This window comes from Cervus canadensis, chromosome 19 (assembly GCF_019320065.1).
Source record: "Cervus canadensis isolate Bull #8, Minnesota chromosome 19, ASM1932006v1, whole genome shotgun sequence".
NCBI classification, from domain to species: Eukaryota; Metazoa; Chordata; class Mammalia; order Artiodactyla; family Cervidae; genus Cervus; species Cervus canadensis.
Genome location: NC_057404.1, coordinates 2486269 through 2507505, shown reverse-complemented (window position 1 = coordinate 2507505; position 21237 = coordinate 2486269). Strand labels below are relative to the sequence as shown.

General features: G+C 42.6%; 1 protein-coding gene across 1 annotated transcript in view; it reads right to left on the bottom strand.

Moving 5' to 3' along the window:
• Positions 1–8756, bottom strand: part of LOC122422004 — a 111316-nt gene extending 102560 nt beyond the window's left edge. The window contains exons 1-3 of the mRNA XM_043438179.1: positions 8526–8756; positions 8345–8470; positions 6650–6788 (exon numbers count right to left, since the gene is read on the bottom strand). Of these exons, the coding sequence (XP_043294114.1) occupies positions 6650–6788; positions 8345–8470; positions 8526–8756 (496 nt within the window). The remainder of the gene's footprint in view (positions 1–6649; positions 6789–8344; positions 8471–8525) is intronic.
• Between the last annotated feature and the right edge of the window lie 12481 nt (positions 8757–21237).

Here is a 21237-nt window from a genome sequence, read left to right as displayed (position 1 = left end):
TCTCCTCTCTAGCTATAATTTTGGGTAAGCCATCATTGATTACTTTTTCCTAAATTCTACAGCAATAAAATGAGGCACATAAAACTTTTTTAAAATAAAAGTTCTATAATTTAAATTATAAGCAGTTTGAAAAAAAACCCTTTTAGAATGCAAATAAATTAGCCAGAAGCTACTTTTGTTCAGCTACCTTTTCTTTTGCTATTTCATTTTAACCTTTTGTTTACACAGGCAAGCACTGTTTCTTTCTTTTGTATCTAGAGTGTCCATTATTGGCATAAATTTGGAACAACTCTCTTGAGTGAGAAAAAGTGCATCAGAAGGCAAGGCACTAACTAACAGCCAACATTTGCTTTGCCTATTTTTTCCCTCCAGCATCTGGAATATAAGCGCTGACTTTTCCATGGAATAAAAGGGGAAAGTAAATACACTGTAACTTCTGACTGTTGTCCCTTATACTACAGATATCTAACATACCATAAATCTCTCTTCTTTTGCTTATAATACCTGTTAGGTCTGTGCTCATTTCTGGACTCTCTAGGGAGGAATCTGATCCAAACTGATTCAATTGGCAGGATTAATTTTCTTACCTTCCTTACTTGTGGTAAGGACCCATTTCCTTGCTAGCTCAAAAGATCAGCAAAGGGCTGGTCTTTGCTCCTAAAGGCCACCCACCTTCTTTCTCATGTTTCCATATATCCCCACTTCCTCCACAAATGGCAGGTGGAACCTCAGGCTTCACATTATTCTCCCTTCCCTTCAGGTTACCCTTCTGATGGATTCCCCAAATAAAAGGGAAATAAGAATTGTTTTTTATTTTTTACCAATGTTTAGTATTTTTCAGTATATGGTGTTTATATCTATTTTGCTACATTTATCTTTTGTATTTTCTATTTAAGATAACCATTTACTCACAGCAACTATAAATTAAACATGCTCTGCTGTTTTAAGCCACCAAGTTTGTGGCTATTTGTTTTTATAGATGCCTCCAGAAATTAATATATCATGTATATAAAATTCTAAAGGAGACAAAACTAATCTATAGTCACAGAAGATGTTGTCTGAATCAGGGATTAGGGAAGGGTTGCTTGAAAAGTGACACCCAGGAACTTTCTGGGGAGATGAAAACTGTTACATGTTTTGACTGTGGGTAAGGGCTTCCCCTGTGGCTCAGCTGTGAAGAATCTGCCTGCAATGTGGGAGACCTGGGTTCGATCCCTGGGTTGGGAAGATCCCCTGGAGAAGGGAACAGCTACCCACTCCAGTATTCTGGCCTAGAGAAGTCCATGGACAGAGGAGCCTGGCAGTCCATGGGGTTGCAAGACTTAGACACGACTTGGCAACTTTCACTTTCACATGGAACCATGAGTATGTATGTTTATCATAACTCATGGAACTATATAAAGTTATGCTAATTATACTTCACTAAGTTAGAAATATGATTCAACAGTCCAGCGCTCATTCAATCTTACAGGCAAATCATCACGCTGCCTCCATGCAATGTGGGTAGGACAAAATCGACAGAAGTAAGACTAAGGTTTATCTTTTCACTATGGTCAAGTCCTATAAAAATGTCACGGTCTCACTATGTTTATGCCTGGCTTTATGATACGTCTCAAAGAGGTGCATCGTCTGGGAAGCAGTGAGATAGCAACCCTTGGTCTCAGAGGTGCTCTATGCTGACTCCTAGTGGGTTGCTACCTTTGCCTTAAGACTGCTGAAATTTGATTATAAATCACCCCAGCTTCTGAAAAAAAAAAGAAAAGTCACAAACAATAAAACATCTTCCTTGTTTTGAGTAACAGCAGATGGTCAGTCAGAGCAAGACTGTGGAGCAAGAAGTATGACCAACCTGTGTTACTGTGTTTTCCTGTCTCTGAGCATGAGTATCCCGAAGGGCGTAAGTGCGGCAGAGAGTCGGACGTGAGCTGGTGCCCGAACAACTGGCCGTAAGGACCTGCCTGTCGTGCAGGAGCCCCAGCCCCAGCCCCTGAGCCGGGAAGGGCCCCTGGAGAAGGGAGCGGCAATTCACTCCCGTGTTCTTGCCTAGAAAACTCCATGGCCAGAGGAGCCCGGCTGGCTGCAGTCAACGGGGTCACAAAGAGTCGGACACAACTGAGCGACTAACATACTTACCCTGAGCACAGCTGAGGAATCGGTTTACTATTCTAAAGTTTTTGCAAGGGAGAGTGAGCAACTGACCCTGTCAATAATTTGAGGAACATTTGTTAACTCCTGAGTGCATGAAATGTCAGCATATTTACTTATCTCTAAGTCAGGAGGCCATCCAGTTACCGACACTAACTTTAACACGTGGGAACAAACTCTCATACTGGATTGTGGAGGATATAAAAACAGCACACAGACAGAGCTAAGACTGTGAAGCATTTTAAGAATAAAGAGGAGAACTTATCTTGATTCTGTTAATGTTTAGAGTCACACCACATTTTGGCATACCTAGAAAAATATACATCCATATACATAGTTTTATAAGTTAAAGCAACCATATCATTGACCAGAACTATGAGAAATAGGAAAGCCCCATAGTTTCCAGAATTTGAAAACTGCCTTCATAGTATAACTTTTGCTAATGACAACATGCAGACCTTCGCCCTCGACTTTAGTATACAGAGTTCAGACTTTGGCATGTGTTCATATTCATAGGCATCTTAACATCTTGGCCCTAATATGTGCTTTCTTCTTATTCTATAAAGTTTGTATATAACATTGGGAAAAAAGGCACAGGATCAAATTTATAATGTAACTGGGAAAGCTGACCAACTGGCTGCCAGCTTTATTTCAGAGGAATGCACTTCTCAGATTAAATGATATATGATAAAATCATACAAGTGACTATATATGTTAGCTTAGTGAAGACATTGAAGCACATAGGTGGATCCTAACAGAGGGAAGAGCATATTCAGAAGTCAAATGAAATAGAGTTAAATGCCTATAGTTCTTTTAACTAAAAAATTCAATATTACTGAAGAACAGAGCTCTAGATGTGGAGATTTTGAAAGCTATATCTGGAAAGATATGAGTGAGAAAATAAACCAAAGGAAAGGGTTGTGATAAGACTTATACTAAGAGCTGTGAAGGGCTCAGGGGTTTTCATCGAGGCAACAGAGCACTCAGCTCTCTCTGTTCTGGAGGAAGCGAAGGGCTTTCAATGTTGGGACCTAGAGGAGACTTCCTCAAAGATTACTGAGTATAGGAAGCAGCAGCAGTAGACTGAAAAAGATCAAAGCTCCCAAGACGGTCAAAGGTCATGCATACAGTTTGAAGCCACATCCCTGAAGGGCAGGCTGAAGTCGATAATGCTACAGAGTCAGGCTATGGAAACTGAGTGTTATTAACTCTGAAAATTCATTATCCTTTTTCCTTATAATGAAAATCTTTTATGTTTCAGAAAAGCTACTCACTCATTTGATAGGTAATTTACCTCAACCTAGAGAAGTGAACCTGAAACCCAGACTGGCCAGAATATTTGTAATAACCTCATAGTGAGACATATAAATTAAGCAGTTATTTGAAGCAATTAAGATGGCTACTGAGGAAGGATGTTAGCTTTTATTACTCTTTAATTGTCACCTAAAAGAGCAATTTCTGCCACAATTCGGAGAGAAATTAATTGATTTTAAGTTACTTTGAGATTCAGTGTTGTCACCACTGTAAGTAGCCTAACTGGCGCATGTACTAATGGAAAAACAAACTTACTTGGCATCAGAATTTAATAACATTTTAATGAATTATAAAAATATCTATACTTTCATATAAGTATATGTATATATGTATAACTCAGTTTAACATACTTTATAACAAAAATAATACAGCATATTAACTAGAGGCAAAGTAATCTCTTAGTTGACATAAAGAACATCCATAATGTACTGAAATGCAGAAACAAGATGAACTAATACATTTTAGTATTTTGAATCACATCCTAATGGTATATATAAATATTTAAAGCACAGGCAAAAATCAATGAAGTTTATTGTTGTGTGTTTATTTAAGAACCTTCATTCTTGCTTTTATACTGAAATCCTATTTTAGCATTAGGTCAAAAATATTTTGTCCTAAGGCAGAACAACCGTTCTAATGTGTTATTTGCATTTCATATTAAGATTAATGCAGAGTCCTTAGGGTTTCGAGTCTTCTGTGAAGATTGTTCTGAAAACCACTGAATTCCAAGTGACATATCTTGCTCTCATTCATGAATTAAATATTATATGTCAACTTTGCAATGAGGCATGCAGTGAATATACCTGAACAGTTCACTGTTTGGTTAGCAGAAGCACTTGGAAAATGTATGTTACGGCAGGGCTCCCCAACCTCTGGGAACTAACGCCTGATGATCTGAGGTGGAGCTGATGTAGTAATAATAGAAATAAAGTGTACAACGAATATAATGCAGTTAAATCATCCTGAAACCATCCCTCCCACTGACCCACGGAAAATTTTTCTTCCATGAAGTCAGCCCTGGCGCCAAAAAGGTTGGGGACTACTGTTTATGGTATCAACATAATCTTTTTTTTTTTTTAATTTCCCAAGAGAGTTAAATATCTTCTTCAAAGTTGCCACGGCCATTATGGGCTCCAGAGGCGAACACAGGCTGCGACTGTGAGGCTCACGGGCAGGCACAGCGCGGCCCCAGCTAAGCCGGGAGCGCGGGCAGCAGCCGCAGCCCGGGAGAGCCGCGGGCAGGCGCCGGGCGCTGCCTGCCGTCCAGAGCGCAGAAGAGCTGCTGCTAACTGCAACCCCGCACCGAGCGGGTAACGGCCACACGGAGAAGAGACAGCAAGCATCCGAACTAAAGCAGCCCTCTACCCGAGAAAAGATGGTGACGCTAAATGACTTGAGCGCAAACTCGTCTCCCCTCCAGAAAACACCAAAATCACAACTAACTGCTGAATAACCATCACACACACACACACAACCACTGGAATTTATAAAAAAGAATACTTCACATTCAAAAAACAATGAAGAAGTCACAACGAGACAGTGGGAGGGGCGCTTTCACAGCATAATCAAATCCCATATCCTCCAGGTGGGTGACTCTCACACTGGAAAACAATTATATTGTAGAAGTTCTCCCACAAGAGTGAGAATTCTGAACCCTATCAGGCCCACCTGAGGGTCTGGAGTCAGGAGGAGGAACACCCAGACTTTGAAAGCCAGTGGGGCTTGAGTGCGGAAGCTCCAAGGACTGGGGGAAACAGAGGCTCCACTTCTGGAGGGCTATAATAAAATCACACAGACACTAGGACCCAGTTCCAAGCAGTAACTCCACGCTGTGAAAACGCCTATCCCACCCAAAGCAATGCAAAGATTCAATGCAAGCCCTATCAAATTACCAACGGGATTTCTCACAGGACTAGAACAATTTTTTTTTTTTCTTAATTTGTATGGAAAGACAAAAGATCCCGAATAGCCAAAGCAATCTTGAGAAATAAAAATGGAACTGGAGGAATTGGGCTCCCTGACTTCAGACTATACTAAAAAGCTACAGTAGTAAAACAGTGTGATACTGGTGCAAAAACAACAACAACAAAAATACAGAGAATCCAGAGATAAACCCACACACCTGTGGTCACCTAACCTCTGACGAAGGAAGAAAGGGCACACAGTGGAGAAAAGACAGTCTCTTCAGTAACTGGAGCCGGAACGAGTGGACAGCAACATATGGAAGAATGGAATTAGAACATTCTCTAACACACAAAATGAACTCAAAATGTATCAAAGGGGAAATGTGGCGAGGAGGGATAAATCAGGAGGCTGGGATTAACATATACACACTACTATATATAAGATTGGAGAAGGAAATAGCAACCCACTCCAGTATTCTTGCCTGGAGAATCCCATGGACAGGAGCCTGGAGGGCTACAATCCATAGGATCGCAAAGAGTCAGACAAGATTGAAGCGACTTAGCACATATATAAGATAGATAACCAACAAGGATCTACGGTATAACTCAGGGAACCCAACTCACTATTTTGCGATAACCTGCATGAGAAAAGAATCTGAAAAAGAATGAATATACGTTTAACTGAATCACTTTGCTGGACACCAGAAACTAACACAACCTTGTAAATTAAATATACTCCAATAAAACTTTAAAAAGTGATAATAAACCTATTTCTTTTTGAAAAGTCAAAAAGAGTATATTCAGTATTTTGAATTACATCAAACATGACATTCTATCAAAAACTCACTAAAAGTAATAAACACCAAGTAAGTGTTAATAGATCTATTGAATCAATGACAGTGGGAGTCTATAAAAATATTTACCAATTTTACTCAAGTCTGTATGGCACCACGAAGGGTGATAAAGGCAAGAAACACAAAAGCAATATCAAATATCCTTTTTTTAACTTTAGATAATCTAATCTATTTATAAGTAATTACTAATAGGACTATTCTACAGAAAAATAACCCTGAACTTGGTTTTCTTTTGATTTTAAGGATCCACGGAATGTTAATTTCAGTGGTTATGAGAATATCCCACTCCTATGATTCAAAGTTCAACCAACTGCAAATCAAATCAGGACATCCAGAATGTGCTGGGTTTTCTGTTTGTTCAGAATGTCACTGTCACTGGGATCCAGTTCTCATCAACCATCATAAAGTGCTTCAGGTACTATGCATACATACCTCGGTCCTGGTGGTAGAACCAGCAAGGCCTTGTTAACTGGCTCCTGCTCTTCAGCATGGCCCCCCAGAAAACAGTTAGACCCATAGATGAGAGAGCCTTTGCAGAAGTCCAGGAATCCAGCTGAGTAGTTGCATCAAACTGTTGGAGGTTAAAAAAAATACCTATGTGTGAATTTGGATGCATTGGAAAGGGAAGGAAGGACAGTTTGACTTTACCTGCATAACCCCTCCCCCAAGGTAGCACACATTAGTGCCAAAAGAGATCGCCCTGGACTATGATTTCTCACTTGGGGAAAGTGAAAGCATGAGAATGAGTACTCAAGATTCCCCAGACAAGTGAGAGGCTCATTTCTTCTTCACCCCATCCAGAGAACTGAGTCAAGAGCTGCACCTTTGGGGCAGGGAAGATGCTGGGAGAGTGGCAGGGGGCACTGAAGGGATGTGGATCCAGAAACTGTTCAATGCCTCTTGTGCACCATCAGGAAGCCCATCCCAGAGCCACTGGAGGAGGCTTAACTGTGATTCTTCCCAACTCGCCCATGGGCAGCCCCAGTGCTCTGTGCAACTCACCCACACAGCCCCTAACGGTGTGGCCCCTGGTGTGGCCAGCTCCCTGTACATACTCTTAAAGGCAGGAAGAATAAGCTTTGGCTGATGGCTAGTAAGCATTGCAGAAAATCAGCCAGAATCTGCAGACCAGGAAGCAACCAGAAATTTGAGCTTTAGCGTCACCACTGGGAAAGTCAAAGGGAAGCTGTCAGCAACCCACCTGGTGAGCTGCAAGATGGAAAGAAGCTTAGAAATTCTGCCAAAAGCAGCAGCAAGAAGTGTGATGCAGGTGTAACCACAGAGAGACTGAGGAAGCCTCAGAATCCCCAGTAGAGCAGTGGGAAGGTATTTCTTTCCTAAAGTCAAGCCAGTAAAGACTGGAGGAAGTGCCTGCTACTTCTAACGGAAGGACAGCAGCTGCAAGAAACTTAAGGAAAAAAATTTAAAAATCTTGGAAACATGACCCCAACAAGGGATCGCAGCAATCGGCTAGTAATCAATTCCCAAAACATCCCTGAAAAAGAATTTAAAGTAGCTGGGTTTTTCTCTTGTGAAGAGAAGAGCCACACTCGTAGCAGCTTTAAGTATACAAAAAGTATCAACTAGTCAGCGTGTTGAATTGTCACATCCCCATTATTCACTTATTTTATAACCAGAAGTTGGTTCTGTTTCTTTCTTGTCCTTGCCCAGGTACTCGGTGGTACATGGTCAGAAGGGCCCAGGCAGCTGCTGACCCACCACGCCGCCCCAGGCCAAGAAGGCAAGGGCAGGGCTTTCCACCTCTCAGTAGCAGGGGTCCCGGAGGACTTCAGCCAGCAAGCGCGGCCGCACGCCCTTGCAGACTGCAAATTGGAGGTTGGTGAGCTGCCGTCTAGGGGGTCGCACAGAGTCGGACACGACGGAAGCGACTTAGCAGCAGCAGCAGCAGGAGGAATCCCTGTTTCCGCGCCCATCACGCTCCGCCCCCCGCCTCCGGGCGGCAGTGCAGCCTGCAGCCGTCCCGCACCTCCCACCCCGCCTCCAGGGAGCCCCGGGGGAAACAAGCCTGATCTCCAGCGCCTGTGGAACTGGAGCCTGAGCCGGAAGCCGGGCTAGAGCAAGCCCGGCCTCAAAGAAGGCTACCGACGGGGCGCAAGTAGCGCTGACCTCGTTCCTCAGAGAAGCCCAAGCGCTATGACGCAGGCTGAGAGAAAGTCTGGGGGCTGAGACCTCCGCACGTGCAGGAACCTGTGCCTGCGGCCGGCGGCGGCAGGGTTCCGGGAGTCTGTGCGTCTAGAGAGCCGGCGCGGCCCGCCTCGCTGGGCATGCGCGAAGCGGCGCGGCCCACCTGCGGGGAGCTGCTCCCAGCCGCGGACAGGTGCCACCTGGGCGGGCCAGCCGGCCGGCCGCCGCACCCCGGGGACCCGCTCCCACTCTCTGCTGAAGCTGCCCCCACGCCCGCAGCCCCGCCGGCAGCACCCCCAGCTCGCTGAGCGCACCGTTCTCTGCCGGCCAGGCCGCGGGGCCCTTTCCTCACCGCCCCGCCAGCCTCTTCCAACGGGTGGTCCCCGCCCCTCATCCCGTGGGCCCGAGGCTGGAGGCCCCTCCCGCCGGTTGCAGCCTTAGCAGGTGCGCTCCCTACCTCTCGGGAAGTCGTGTCTGCAGGAAAGAGACCTTTATGTAGTCAACAGCAAGGAAACCCTTATCTTCTCCCCAGGTATCAAAGTAAACCTGTAAAACAGCGAGAACCACAAAAACTGCACACACAAATGCCACAGCGGGCGTCTCCACGAAGGTGCGAGTCAGCCGCGTAGAACCCTGCTAGCTGGGGGATGCACGTGTCCAGAAGTCAGAGATCGGGAGGAGACCACCCCACCTCCACTCCGCCCTCGCTCCCATCTTACTCTTGTCAGGAGAGTGTGTAATTTCCTTGATTCTGTCCTGCCTCCTGGCAACAAAAGTTTGAAGCGACGGAGCAGTGTCACAGCTCAGTTTTACTTAGAAAGCAAAGGAAAGCCATCCTGGAGGTGTGAGGGCATGCCAACCCAGAAGACACAGAGAGAAGAGAAGCTCCGGCACAATTTGGGCTCCTCGTTTTCTGTGCTTTTTCTCCTCCCCCTGGGCCTGCCCCGTGTAAGATGGGCCAGCCAGGAGTGCGTGTGTTTTACCCGCGGTCCTCACTGCAGCCTGCGGGCCTTCCTTTCTTCTATTTTCGCAGGCCTTTCCCTTCTTTGTCTTTAGCTATCACCATTTTGGACTCCTTTTTCCTGTTCTAACCACCTCACACTCGGAACTTAAGATTCTGGAGTTTCCTTTCCTTTCAGCAGCCCGCGGAGCGCACAGCCGGCAGACCCCTGCAGGGGGAGCTTGGCGTCGGGCCCGCTGGTCAGTGGATTGGCCAGCTCGGAGGAGACGTGGATCGGCCAGCTTGGAGGAGAGTGGCCACTAGCAGTGGTGCTTTCGGGACAGACCCCAGGGCTAGCTGCCCCGTCCCAGGCGTCTGTCACGTGGGTAGCCTGACTGAAGTTTGACATTGTGGCCCCCCACCGTCATGGGGTGCTGCATAGCAGAGGCCACTGGGGTCCGTGCGGTGGCACCTGGAGGCCACCGAGGACTCTGGGACCGAGATCCGGACTTTCAGACTTTACAGGTAGATGTTCTTTCCAGAAATCTGTTTTAACAGCATGAGCCTTTCCACAAGACATGGGGGGTCTTGTTCTTGACCATGAGAGAATTCCAACATAAACACAGGTGGAGGGGATATATCCAGCTCCAAAAAGGTCAACCCGTACTTTCAACTGTGTAGCTGGGGTTACAGGGCACCCCAAGAGTACTGTCTGATGGACCTCACGCAGCCCACTGCAGACATGGGATGCTGCTTCTTTCGGCCGTTATTAAATCCACCTGGCACGACTGGCTGGCCCTCCTATTGCTCGTCCTCATCAGCCAGGGAAAGCAGGTTTATAATCTTGTTCTCCGCAAGTGGGATGAAGTCCTCAGTGATTAGGTACTTGAACCTGAGTTCCTAGGTCTCCTCGCTCTTTGCCTCCTTCCAGTTCTGCGACACTTGGATACGCTCATCATGCTGGTCCCAGATCTCTGCCTTCACAACCTGCTGTTGAACTTGGAACTCCATGAGTCTCTTGGGTTTGACCTCCGTGTCCTGCTGCAGGGATGTGTACGTAGCCTGAAACTTCACTGTCTCCTCATCTCAGATCATCACCTCCTGCTGTATTTCCTGCCCGTGGTATTTCTGCTCTGCAATCTCCTCACTCTTCAGCTTCAACGTCTTCTGCCTCTCTTTGGTGTGATTCATGATGTTCTTGCCCCAGAGGAGAAGCTCGCTTTCCACGGCCTTGTACTTGACTGCAAGCAGCTCTGTGGCCTTCTGCTCCTGCTATGGGTCTCGCAGCATCTTCTCCTTCATCCCCAGCAGCTTCTGCCTCTTCTCAATCATAAGACTGCAGTCATCCTGGCCAGTCACCTTCTCTTCCATGAGCCCCTGCTTGCACACCCGAAGGTAATTATCCACGTTTCCATCCCAGGCTAGCTCCAGGAGGCTGGGACAGGTGGTGGCGTGGTGGAGGATGTTGTTGCCCTCCTCTTTGGCCTCCCAGACTTTGATTACTGGCCCGTCCTGGTAACCTCCCAGGGCTGACGTAGCGCTTTCTACACTGCTTCTTTTTATGTTATGGTTCTTTATGCTGCTGATCTTCCTTCATGGCCACTTTTCCAGCATCTCTTTCTCCAGGCGGGACTTCAGGTAGGTGATCTCCTGGATTTCACACAGCAATGTGTCCTTGGCATCCTCATGCACTCAGGGGTCGTTCTTGATTTCCTTGTCTTGACTGGCAAAGCAGTGGTTGGAGACGCTCTTGTTGTCGCCAGGAAGAAACTGGCACCTGTGTGGCCACTATGATGATCTTGTCTTTGCCCCCAGAAGAGTTCTAGAGCAGCCAAAGCAGCTTGGTGTCCTAATAGCGGATGTGGGTGCTCCTGTGGCCCACCGGGACGGTGATTACATTGCCCAGGGAAGACAGAGAGAGGTTCATTTTGGGAGCTTCCGTATGCCTTTCTCTTCCACCACCTCCACCGTCATCACTACCCATGGACTGTGTGGCTGTCCCTTCAGTTAAGTGGAGATCTGCTTTGTTCTACCTCTTGCTCCTGGCCAGGTTCAACAAGGCTGAGTTTTTCCAAAGAGCTGTGGTCCTGGCCATCACAGCCGCGGTAGCCCATGGTGGTGAGGAAGCAGAGCGGGAGTAAGAGCTGATTTCTTCGTGTGTGTGTTGCCCATGGCCTGGGTCTGCTCTCATAGGTTCATCATATGCTGAGTCTCCTTGACATTCTCGGTTACAAAGGAGGAGAGATCCTTGATGTACAGGCCTCAGCGTTCTCCATCAGCTCTAAGTTCCTGCTGGACTCCTTGGTGAGCAGGTCTCAAATCTCTTCTAGGTTTATCCCCAGGTTGGAGGACTGGACCAGGCCCTGCTGGTTGTAGGAGTGCAAGAAGTAGATGAAGAAGAGGTTTTGGGGATGACCTTATCCAGCCTGGATTCTATCCAGGTCCCCTGCATGGTATGTCCTGCCACTGCCTATCTGGCCGTAAACAAATACCATGCCATCGAAACCCTGGAATAGTGAGTCTGCTGAGGTGCTCACATTTTCATCACGTAAGTCTCTGTTTTGAGCTGGCATCATGCATGGTGTTACAGTTGGAGATCTTGAGAAGCTCTCCTGGGGTGATGCAGGGGTCTCACAGTGTCACCTGGCCAAGCTTTACATCCATGTCAGGGCTTCCCAGCTGGCGCTAGTGGTAAAGCACCCACCGGCCAGTGCAGGAGACATAAGAGATGTGGGTTCGATCCCTGGGTCAGAATGATCCCCTGGAGGAGGGCTTACTCCAGTATCCTTGCCTGGACAATCCCATGGACAGGAGCCTGGCGGGCTACAGTCCATGGGGTCACGAAGGGCAGGACAACATCTGAAGCGACTTAGCACACATCACAGGATCTAATAGTGAACAGCAGTCACCCCTGTAGCCAGAGGTGGCACTGGGCCATCACCTCCAGGGTTGGCCTTAGTTTTACTGGCCATCTTACTGCTATATCCTTTAATCACCCCATCCCACTCCACAGCCTGGGTGGTCCTGCTGTCATCTCTGGATCATTGGGACTGACCCAGCGGGCCCCCAGAGTGCCACTCTTCAATCTGCGTACCAACTCCTGGGGTAGGGATTCTGGGAGATGGCCCCGCCAGTTCTGCATGCTGGGCCTCCACAGCTCTCCAGTCCTTATAGAATTAAGCAGAGTCCATGGAAGCCACAGGAGCTGTGTTGGCTGAGTGGCAGTCCCCAGAACCCACCTCATACTGGGGCAGAGAGGATGCTGCCATGTTGCCAATGTTAGTGTTGCTGTGGCAACAGTAAGATGAAAGAGAAAAATGGGATGGGTGACAGACCTGTCCTCTCCTCCTCTAAGGATCTGTGGTGGGGGCTGCTGGCTCTGGACACCTGGTGGGGGGCCCCGCCCCTCTCATGGGCAGGGGCTCACAGGGAGCCCTTCCCTCAAGGTAGGGCGATCATTCATTACAGCGGGCATGGCTGCGCTAACTCTGCTCCCCTTCATCACCACTCGGAGAAGAAGTGAGAGACGGGGATGGGGCAGGGAACAGGGGCTAGGCTGAAAAGTTCCCTAAAATCTTTTAAGGAAGTTTAGAGCTAAAACCATAAGAAAACAGAAAAAGACAATTTAATGAAATCAGAAAAAAAAATACACAAATAAAAGAGAACTTTACCATAGAGATATACTAAACAAACCAAAGAGAATCCAAGAGTGGAAGAGTACAGTGAGTGAGCTGAAAGATGGAGGAGAAAGCATCAACAGAAAGCAACAGAAGTGCATCCATTACAGTAGAATGGATCGAGCAGAAAATAGCATATGTAGTGTAGAGGATAGGACCTTTGAAATAACTAGTCAGAGGGAAATAAAGAGGAGTGAGAATAGCCAGTGTGATATATGGCTTGATATATCATCAAGAGAAACAGTCATTGAACTATTGCAGTCCCAGAAAGGGAAGAGAGAGAGAAGGAAGAGAAAGCTTATTTAAAGAAATAATGGCTAATGACTTTCCAAATCTAGGGAGAGTTTTGGACATCCAATTTCATGAAGCTCATAGGTCTCCAAGCAAATCCAGTGAGAATTTTTCTAGGACACTTTTAATAGAGCTGTCAAAGTCAAAGCCAAAGCAAGATTCTTAAAATTATCAAGAAAAGAAAGAAGCACATAACTTACAAGAGAACTCATATAACGCTATCAGCAACTTTTCATCAGCAGAAACATCGGAGGCTGGGAGAGAATAGGATGGTATATTCAATATGCTGAAAAGAAAAGAAAAAAACCAAACTGCCAACCATGGATGCTTATCTGGTAAAGTGGACCTTTAGAAATAAAGAAGAGATGAAGATGTGCCTAAACAAACAAAAACTGAGAAATTTCATCATACAGGCAAGGCTAGACTTGCTTTGGTTGGGCTTCCCAGGTGGTGCTAGGGGTTAAAAAAAAACAAACAAACAGAAACCTGTTTGCTAATGCAGGAGACATAAGAGAAGTGGGTCCAATTCCTGGGTTGGGAAGACCCCCTGGAGGAGGGCATGGCAACCCACTCTAGTGTTCTTGCCTGGAGAATCCCATGGGCCGAGGAGCCTGGCGGGCTACAGTTCATAGAGTCATGCAAGAGTCAGACATGACTGAGGCAACTTAGCATACATGAAGACGTGCCTTACAAAACGTTCTGAAAGGAATTCTTCAGACTGAAATGAAAGGACGCTGATTAGCAGCATGAAAACATATGGAAACAGAACACACCAGTAAAGGTAAATACACGGTCACATTCAGCGTGCTCTAATACTATATTATGGTAGTATGGTGGTTTAGTTGCTAAGGCATGTCTGACTCGTGTGACCCCATGGACTGTAGCCCACCAGGCTCCTTGTCCGTGAGGTTTTCCAGGCAACAGGACTAGAGTGAATTGCCGTTTCCGTCTCCGGGAGATCTTCCTGACCCAAGGGTTGAACTTGTGTCTCCTGCACTGCAACTGGATGCTTTAGCGCTGAGCCGCCAGGGAAGCCCATATAGTAGTATGTTAACCCCTTAAATCTAATGCAGGTGTCTCCTGCTTTTCAAAGGCTCCCTTCACAACACTTCATTTTTAGGACAGATCTACACCAGCATCTATTTTTTTTTCTAAACAAAAGAAGTCCAAAGAGATAATTTCTCCTTAATGAAAAAAAAAGTAATTGCTTCTTCACTTTATGCCATTTCAGCTTTAAAAAGTTTTCATAGTAAAATTCTACTTTTTAATAGTAGGGGAAACCTGTACAAAGATTAAAGGAAAAAATTGTTAAAAATAACTACATCTTCTATAATTTCTTAATGAATATACAATATAAAAAGAAGTAAATTGTGAAATCAAAAACATAAAAAGGGAAAAAATTAGAATTTTTGTCTGTGATCAAAGTTGTTAGCATAAAATAGTTATATCTGTATGATGTTTTGTGTAAGCCTCTTGTCAATCACAAAGGATAAGCCTAGAGTCAATACATAAATGATAAAGAGAAAGGAATCAAAGATTATCATTAGAGAAAAGCAAGAGAGGAAGAAATGAACAAGAAAATTAGAAAATAGCTAGAAACTAGTTCAGTTCAGTCACTCAGTCGTGTCTGACTCTTTGCGACCCCATGAATTGCAGCACGCCAGGCCTCCCTGTCCATCAACAACTCCTGGAGTCTACTCAAACCCATGTCCATCGAGTCAGTGATGCCATCCAGCCATCTCATCCTCTGTCATCCCCTTCTCCTCCTGCCCCCAATCCCTCCCAGCATCAGGGTTTTTTCCAGTGAGTCAACTCTTTGCATGAGGTGGCCAAAGTACTGGAGTTTCAGCTTCAGCATCAGTCCTTCCAATGAACACCCAAGACTGATCTGCTTTCGGATGGACTGGTTGGATCTCCTTGCAGTCCAAGGGACTCTCAACAGTCTTCTCCAACACCACAGTTCAAAAGGAATCAAAGATTGTCATTAGAGAAAAGCAAGAGAGGAAGAAATGAACAAGAAAATTAGAAAATAGCTAGAAACTAATTAATAAGATGTTATTACTAAGTACTTTCCTGACAATACTTGTTTTAAATGTAAATAGATTGAGGTCTCCAATCCAAAGGATAGGGCAGCTGAATGGATTAAAAAAAAAATAAAACAAGAGCCAGCTATATACCACCTGCAAGAGACTCACTTCTGCTTTAAGGAAACATAGGCTTGGAGGAAAAAACTATTCCATGGATGTGACAACTGAATGTACATATATATATATAATATATATATAAATAAATTTTCTGGTCTTTTAAATTTTAATTGATTACCAGATGGTAGGGTCATGAACCATATCCTTTATCATAAAAAATATTTTCTAATGTTATTTTTTAAAGAAATAGAGCAAAATCAATGCCTGCCATTGTCAAAGAAAACTCACTTGAAATAAAGATGATATTTTTAAATTATATGAGGATTATACCTTCTTCTAGAATATATAATTATGAACAAAAAATATTAATTAAGTACCTCAATAAGATACTTTGAAAACTGCTAGTTTTAGATATAGCTACGAAATGCTAAACCAGATAAGTAGTTTCCAGCTTAGACCTATTTTCTTTTTTCCCTTCATAAAATAATTGCCTAGAAACAACTGTTTCTCACTGCTGTTCTAAGTAAATGTCTCTGTCAACTCCAATGATAGAACTTCTTTCTCCAATTGAAGGATTCTTAAAATATACAAGTCTAGCTGTGTGTAAGAAGTGTGGAAGAGTTTCATTTTAACTTGTGGTTCATTGCAGTATGTCAGTAACACGTCTGTGCAGTTTTGCCTTCCTCTTTTCCATTATGTATTTCAGAACAAAATAAAAAGCAAAATAAATAAACAGCGAAAGAGTAAACAGTATGCTTGTCTTGAGTACCTGAAAGGATTTAAAGAATTGATCCGTCTTATGTAGCTGGTCTAAAGATATGGAATACTAATAAAGGGGAAACAGGATATCTTCATATGCAATAGCAAATTTTGCATTATGGATAAAGTAGAATGATTCAGTATAAAAGGTGACTTAATAACAGGTACTACAAAATTAGAAATACTGATAAGAATGAGTTGGCATTATTATGTATCAAAGTGAAAGTGAAAGTTGCTCAGTCATGTCCGATGCTTTGCGATCCATGGGATTCTCCAGGCCAAAATACTGGAGTGGGTAGCCTTTCCCTTCTCCAGGGGATCTTCCCAACCCAGGGATTGGACCCAGGTCTCCCACATTGCAGACGGATTCTTTCCCAGCTGAGCCACAAGGGAAGCCCAAGAATACTGGAGCTGGTGTGTATCAGGAGACTGCCAAACACTCCAATCCTGCTCTCAGCCATTTATTCTTCCTGGTGAGCTACATACGCCCACATGTGCAGCGTGTGTGAGAGCATGCGCACAGGTATAGAAGTCAGAGCCGGCTGAACAGAGCGACAGTTACCTGGCCATGACTTTGGTGGCAAACTTCAATGCAGAATGTCTTTACGTCAATTCTGTAAGCTCAAATAGTGTATAATTACAAATACTGAAATTCTCCTTTGTCTAAGCGCAAACTGAAGTCTCAAATTATAAGTTTGAGAGATGGACAAAGCAACAACAACAACAAAGTGTCCATGTTACCTACCCAAGTGTGGAATCAATAAAGAGACGCACACAGAAGTCAAGCAGACAGCATTAGTTCTGCAGCCAAGTGGGTACACTCGCATCCTATGCATTTTTGAAAAGGGAAGTGGGGTAGTGGCTGATGAGGGATGCTTATACAGTTCCTTGTCCCAAGAGTGAGTTTTTGGTTATTATTTGCTCTCCTTAGGATTGGCCATATGTTTATTATTCAGGGATTTTCCAAAAGCCAGTGGTATATTTGGCTTCTCCAGACAAAGAGTAAATGAAGGGAAACTGAAAATAGATTATAAGTAAAGCAACACTGAATACAAAGACATAAAAATTTACCAATTACAATAAACACCTAAGACATTTGTACAAAGCATTTAAGAATGGAATCAAGGATATTCTGCCCAAGACTTTGTACCAGATGCATGTATTTGCATAATTATTCTATCAAAACCTCAAGAAAAACATAATTCCATTTCTATTCAGATTCTTCATCAGAATGCAGAAGGGATGCTTTATTTTTATGTAAGTTCAGGATAGCATTAATAATAAAAACTGACATATATACAAAAGTTAATTTCTAATATAAATACTAGTAATGACTCCTAAAATAAAATTGTAGCAAGTACAGTCCATTGGTATATTAAAAGAATAAAACATCAAAACCAAGGAGATCTCATTAAAGGCACTGAAAATAGATTTCAGTATTAGAAAGTGTATTAGTTTAATCCAAAGACAGAAACCACAATATTTATTCATAATTGTTAAAGATGACATTTGATACATTAAAAAATGGATTCCAAGTAATATTTCTTAGAGAAAACTTCATGTGATAAATTTATAGTATAAAATTTAAATTTCTCTATGCTAAAATTATTTTTAAAAGGCAAAATTTTTCCTATATATATATTTCCTATATATAAATATTTCCTATATATAAAATTAATGAAAGAAATATTTTTATTTCCTAGATTCCCTGGAAAATATAACCCAAGAGAAAAATATAATGTGCTAATACTTTATTAAGGGAAGGGGTATAGATTCAGTAAAGTAGAAGTGAGGGCAGAAGGAAGTGAGGAAGGGAAGAGACGAAAACAGAAATGGGCGCAGTGCTAAAGAGATGGTGACTTATTCAAAATTACATTGCATTTAAAGGTCTCATGTAGTGTGTTCAGAGAAGTCATACGAATTATTATGTTTTAGCTGTTTTCTTTCATTAAAAAAAAACTAGTGATTTTAGATGTTGTCTTAATTATATCTTTAATTTTCGTATCTATTTTCATTAATCTCTATTTTTTATTGTGTTCTACTGATTGGCCTGCCTGTTTTTGTGGTACTTGAACATTATTGACTGGTTTAATTGTGCTTGGTTATATTTGTGCTAGTACTCTGATTTTGTTCTTTTGAAGAACTCTGTAATTTTTTTATTTTTAATTAAAGGAAAATTGCAATACTGTGTTGACATATATATGTACATATATATATATATATAAGATTATGTAATGATGTGTTAATTGTGCAATCTGAAAAAAAAACAAGGGAGAAAAGTTATGAGTTATGCACTAGTCTTAAAACCAAACATTCTGTAATGTTAGTACAGTTCCAATAGTTAAATGTCCAACAATGGAAAGATACAGTGATATACAAAGGCTGTAGACATTTAAAATGAGAAAGTCACGTGAAACACTTCCAAGTAGGTAAATATTTAGAAAAAAGTAACCATAGACTAATACCCATAAACACATTAGACATAACTTTTAAAGTAATAAAAGGTATCAGAAAGATAATGTCCTTCATTATGCATCCTAAGATAATGTTTAAAGATAGGAATCATACCTGTAAAAAGCATAAAAAGAATGGTATGAAAAGCCTCCATTCCCATTAGAATGGGGTCCTCAATGTTTGCTAGTCATTGGTGTTTTTTGTACAACAGTATCAGACACTGTGTCCTAGATAATAATGCACTGAAATCTTTCACAGATGCCAAATAGTAATAAGTATCCAAAATATATTTTCCCTCAACTGATTGTGTATAGTACTATGGCGATGTCTGCCAAGGATTTGTCTAGATTGGACATGCCTTACTAAGATTAAGAGACAAGACTTTAAAATGAATTTAAAATCTTCCTCCCTGGAATCTAATAGAAAGGGATAAGGACTCAAGTTGAAACTTCAGTGACAGGGTTGAAGGATGGCCAAATGAATGAAGACAGCATTGTCACTGTTTATAGAAGTCATGAAATATACCAGAAAATAATGACTTCAACACAGTTATTCCTGACTTGTTTAGTGTTTTGAGATTGAAGTCCATCATTGTGTTCACAAAAATTCTATCATTTGGAATTTTGTATCCCAACAAAATCCATTGAAAATACTTGTTTTACAAATGTGAGCCAATTAAGTTTTAAATGATGATCATTTAATGATTGGAAGTAATAACATTTAATTTTCAATTAGAATGTTAATTTTTAGATGGAGATATAGCAAGCCCATTCACTGTCACTCAAGCATTCCCCAAACCCTCAAATTATGCAGCGAAGATGCCAGCTATAAAAATTGTTGCTGACTGAGTTGGAAAGATTTCTTTCCCATTATACAAGAACTATGAAAATAAAATTTGTACATCAGGGCAGATGCTTAGTTAATTCATATGTAACATTGTTTTCTCTGGATTATTCATAAAATTAATCTTATTTGGTTTCAGTTGTGAAATTAAATCAGAAAATTAAAACTATGTTAAAAATTTAAAACCATTTCTGTGTATTATATATTTAAATTATTTTATAGATTTAAATCCTTTTAAAATTGATTAAAATTTATTTTTTTAACTTGAGAGAAAAAAATAAATAAAACATTATATCTTTATGTTTCATTAATTTTCTGGGTAAAAATTTATCCCAGTCAAGATTATAAGCCTGTAAGTGCAAGAATAAAAGAAAAAAGGTGAGTTTAATGAGAGTATTCTCTAAAGCCAAATGAAAAAATTTTTTCCTTACTTTCCTTTTAATATTTACCTATTTGAAAAGTGTCACTAATTTATTAATGGCAGACATATTTATTAAAAACCTTAATTGATATATTGTTTCCCTGCTAAATAAGATCATTGAGGAGAAAATGGGAGTGACTGATCTTAGCCAAACGTGCCGTTTGTGTGTAATGGTGTGACTCGTGGATTCTAACTGTTGTTGCCCAGTCACTCAGGCATGTCCAGCTCTTTGCGACCCCATGGACTGCAGTATGCCAGGCTCCCTGTCTTTCACCATTTCCTGTAGCTTACTCAAAACTCATGTCCATGTCATTGAGTCAGTGTTGCAGTCCAACCATCTCATCCTCTGACATCTTCTCTTCCCGCCTTCAATCCTTCCCAGCGCCAGGATTTTTTTCTGCTGATTGAGCCAATGTTGTTAGCATCATGTTGCCAAATTACTGGAGCTTCAGCTACAACATCACTTCTTCCAGGGAATATTCAGTATTGATTTCCCTTACGATTGACTGGTTTGATCCCCTTGCAGTCTAGGGACTCTCAAGAGTCTTCTCCAACACCACAGTTGGAAAGCATGAATTCTTCGGTGCTCAGCCTTCTTTATGGTCCAATTCTCACACCCATACATGACTACTGGAAAAGCCATAGCTTTGACTATACAGAACTTTGTTGGCAATTTTAGTATGCTGTCTAGGTTTGTCATAGCTTTTCTTTCAAGGAGCAAGTGTCTTTTAATTTCATGGCTGCAGTGACCATCTGCAGTGATTTTGGAGCCCCCCAAAATAACATCAGCCACTGTTTCCATTGTTTCCCCATCTATTTGCCATGAAGTGATGGGACTGGATGCCCTGATCTTAATTTTTTGAATGTTGAGTTTTAACCCAACTTTTTCACTCTCCTCTTTCACTTTCATCAAGAGTCTCTTTAGTTCCTCTTCACTTTCTGCCATAAGGGCTCTGTCATCTGCATATCTGAGGCTATTGCTATTTCTCCCTGCAATCTTGATTCCAGCATGTGCGTCATCCAGCCCAGCATTTCACGTGATGTACTCTGCATATAGGTTAAATGAGCAGGGTGACAATATACAACCTTGACGTACTCCTTTCCCAATTTGGAACCAGTCTGTTGTTCCATGTCTGGTTCTAACTGTTGCTTCTTGACCTGCATACAGGAGACAAGTAGGTGGTCTGGTATTCCCATCTCTTTAAGAATTTCCCAGTTTGTTGTGATCCACACAGTCAAAGGTTTTAGCATAGTCAATGAAACAGAAGTAGTTGTTTTTCTGGAATTATTTAGTTTTTCTGTGATCCACCAGATGTTGGCAATTTAATCTCTGGTTCCTCCACCTT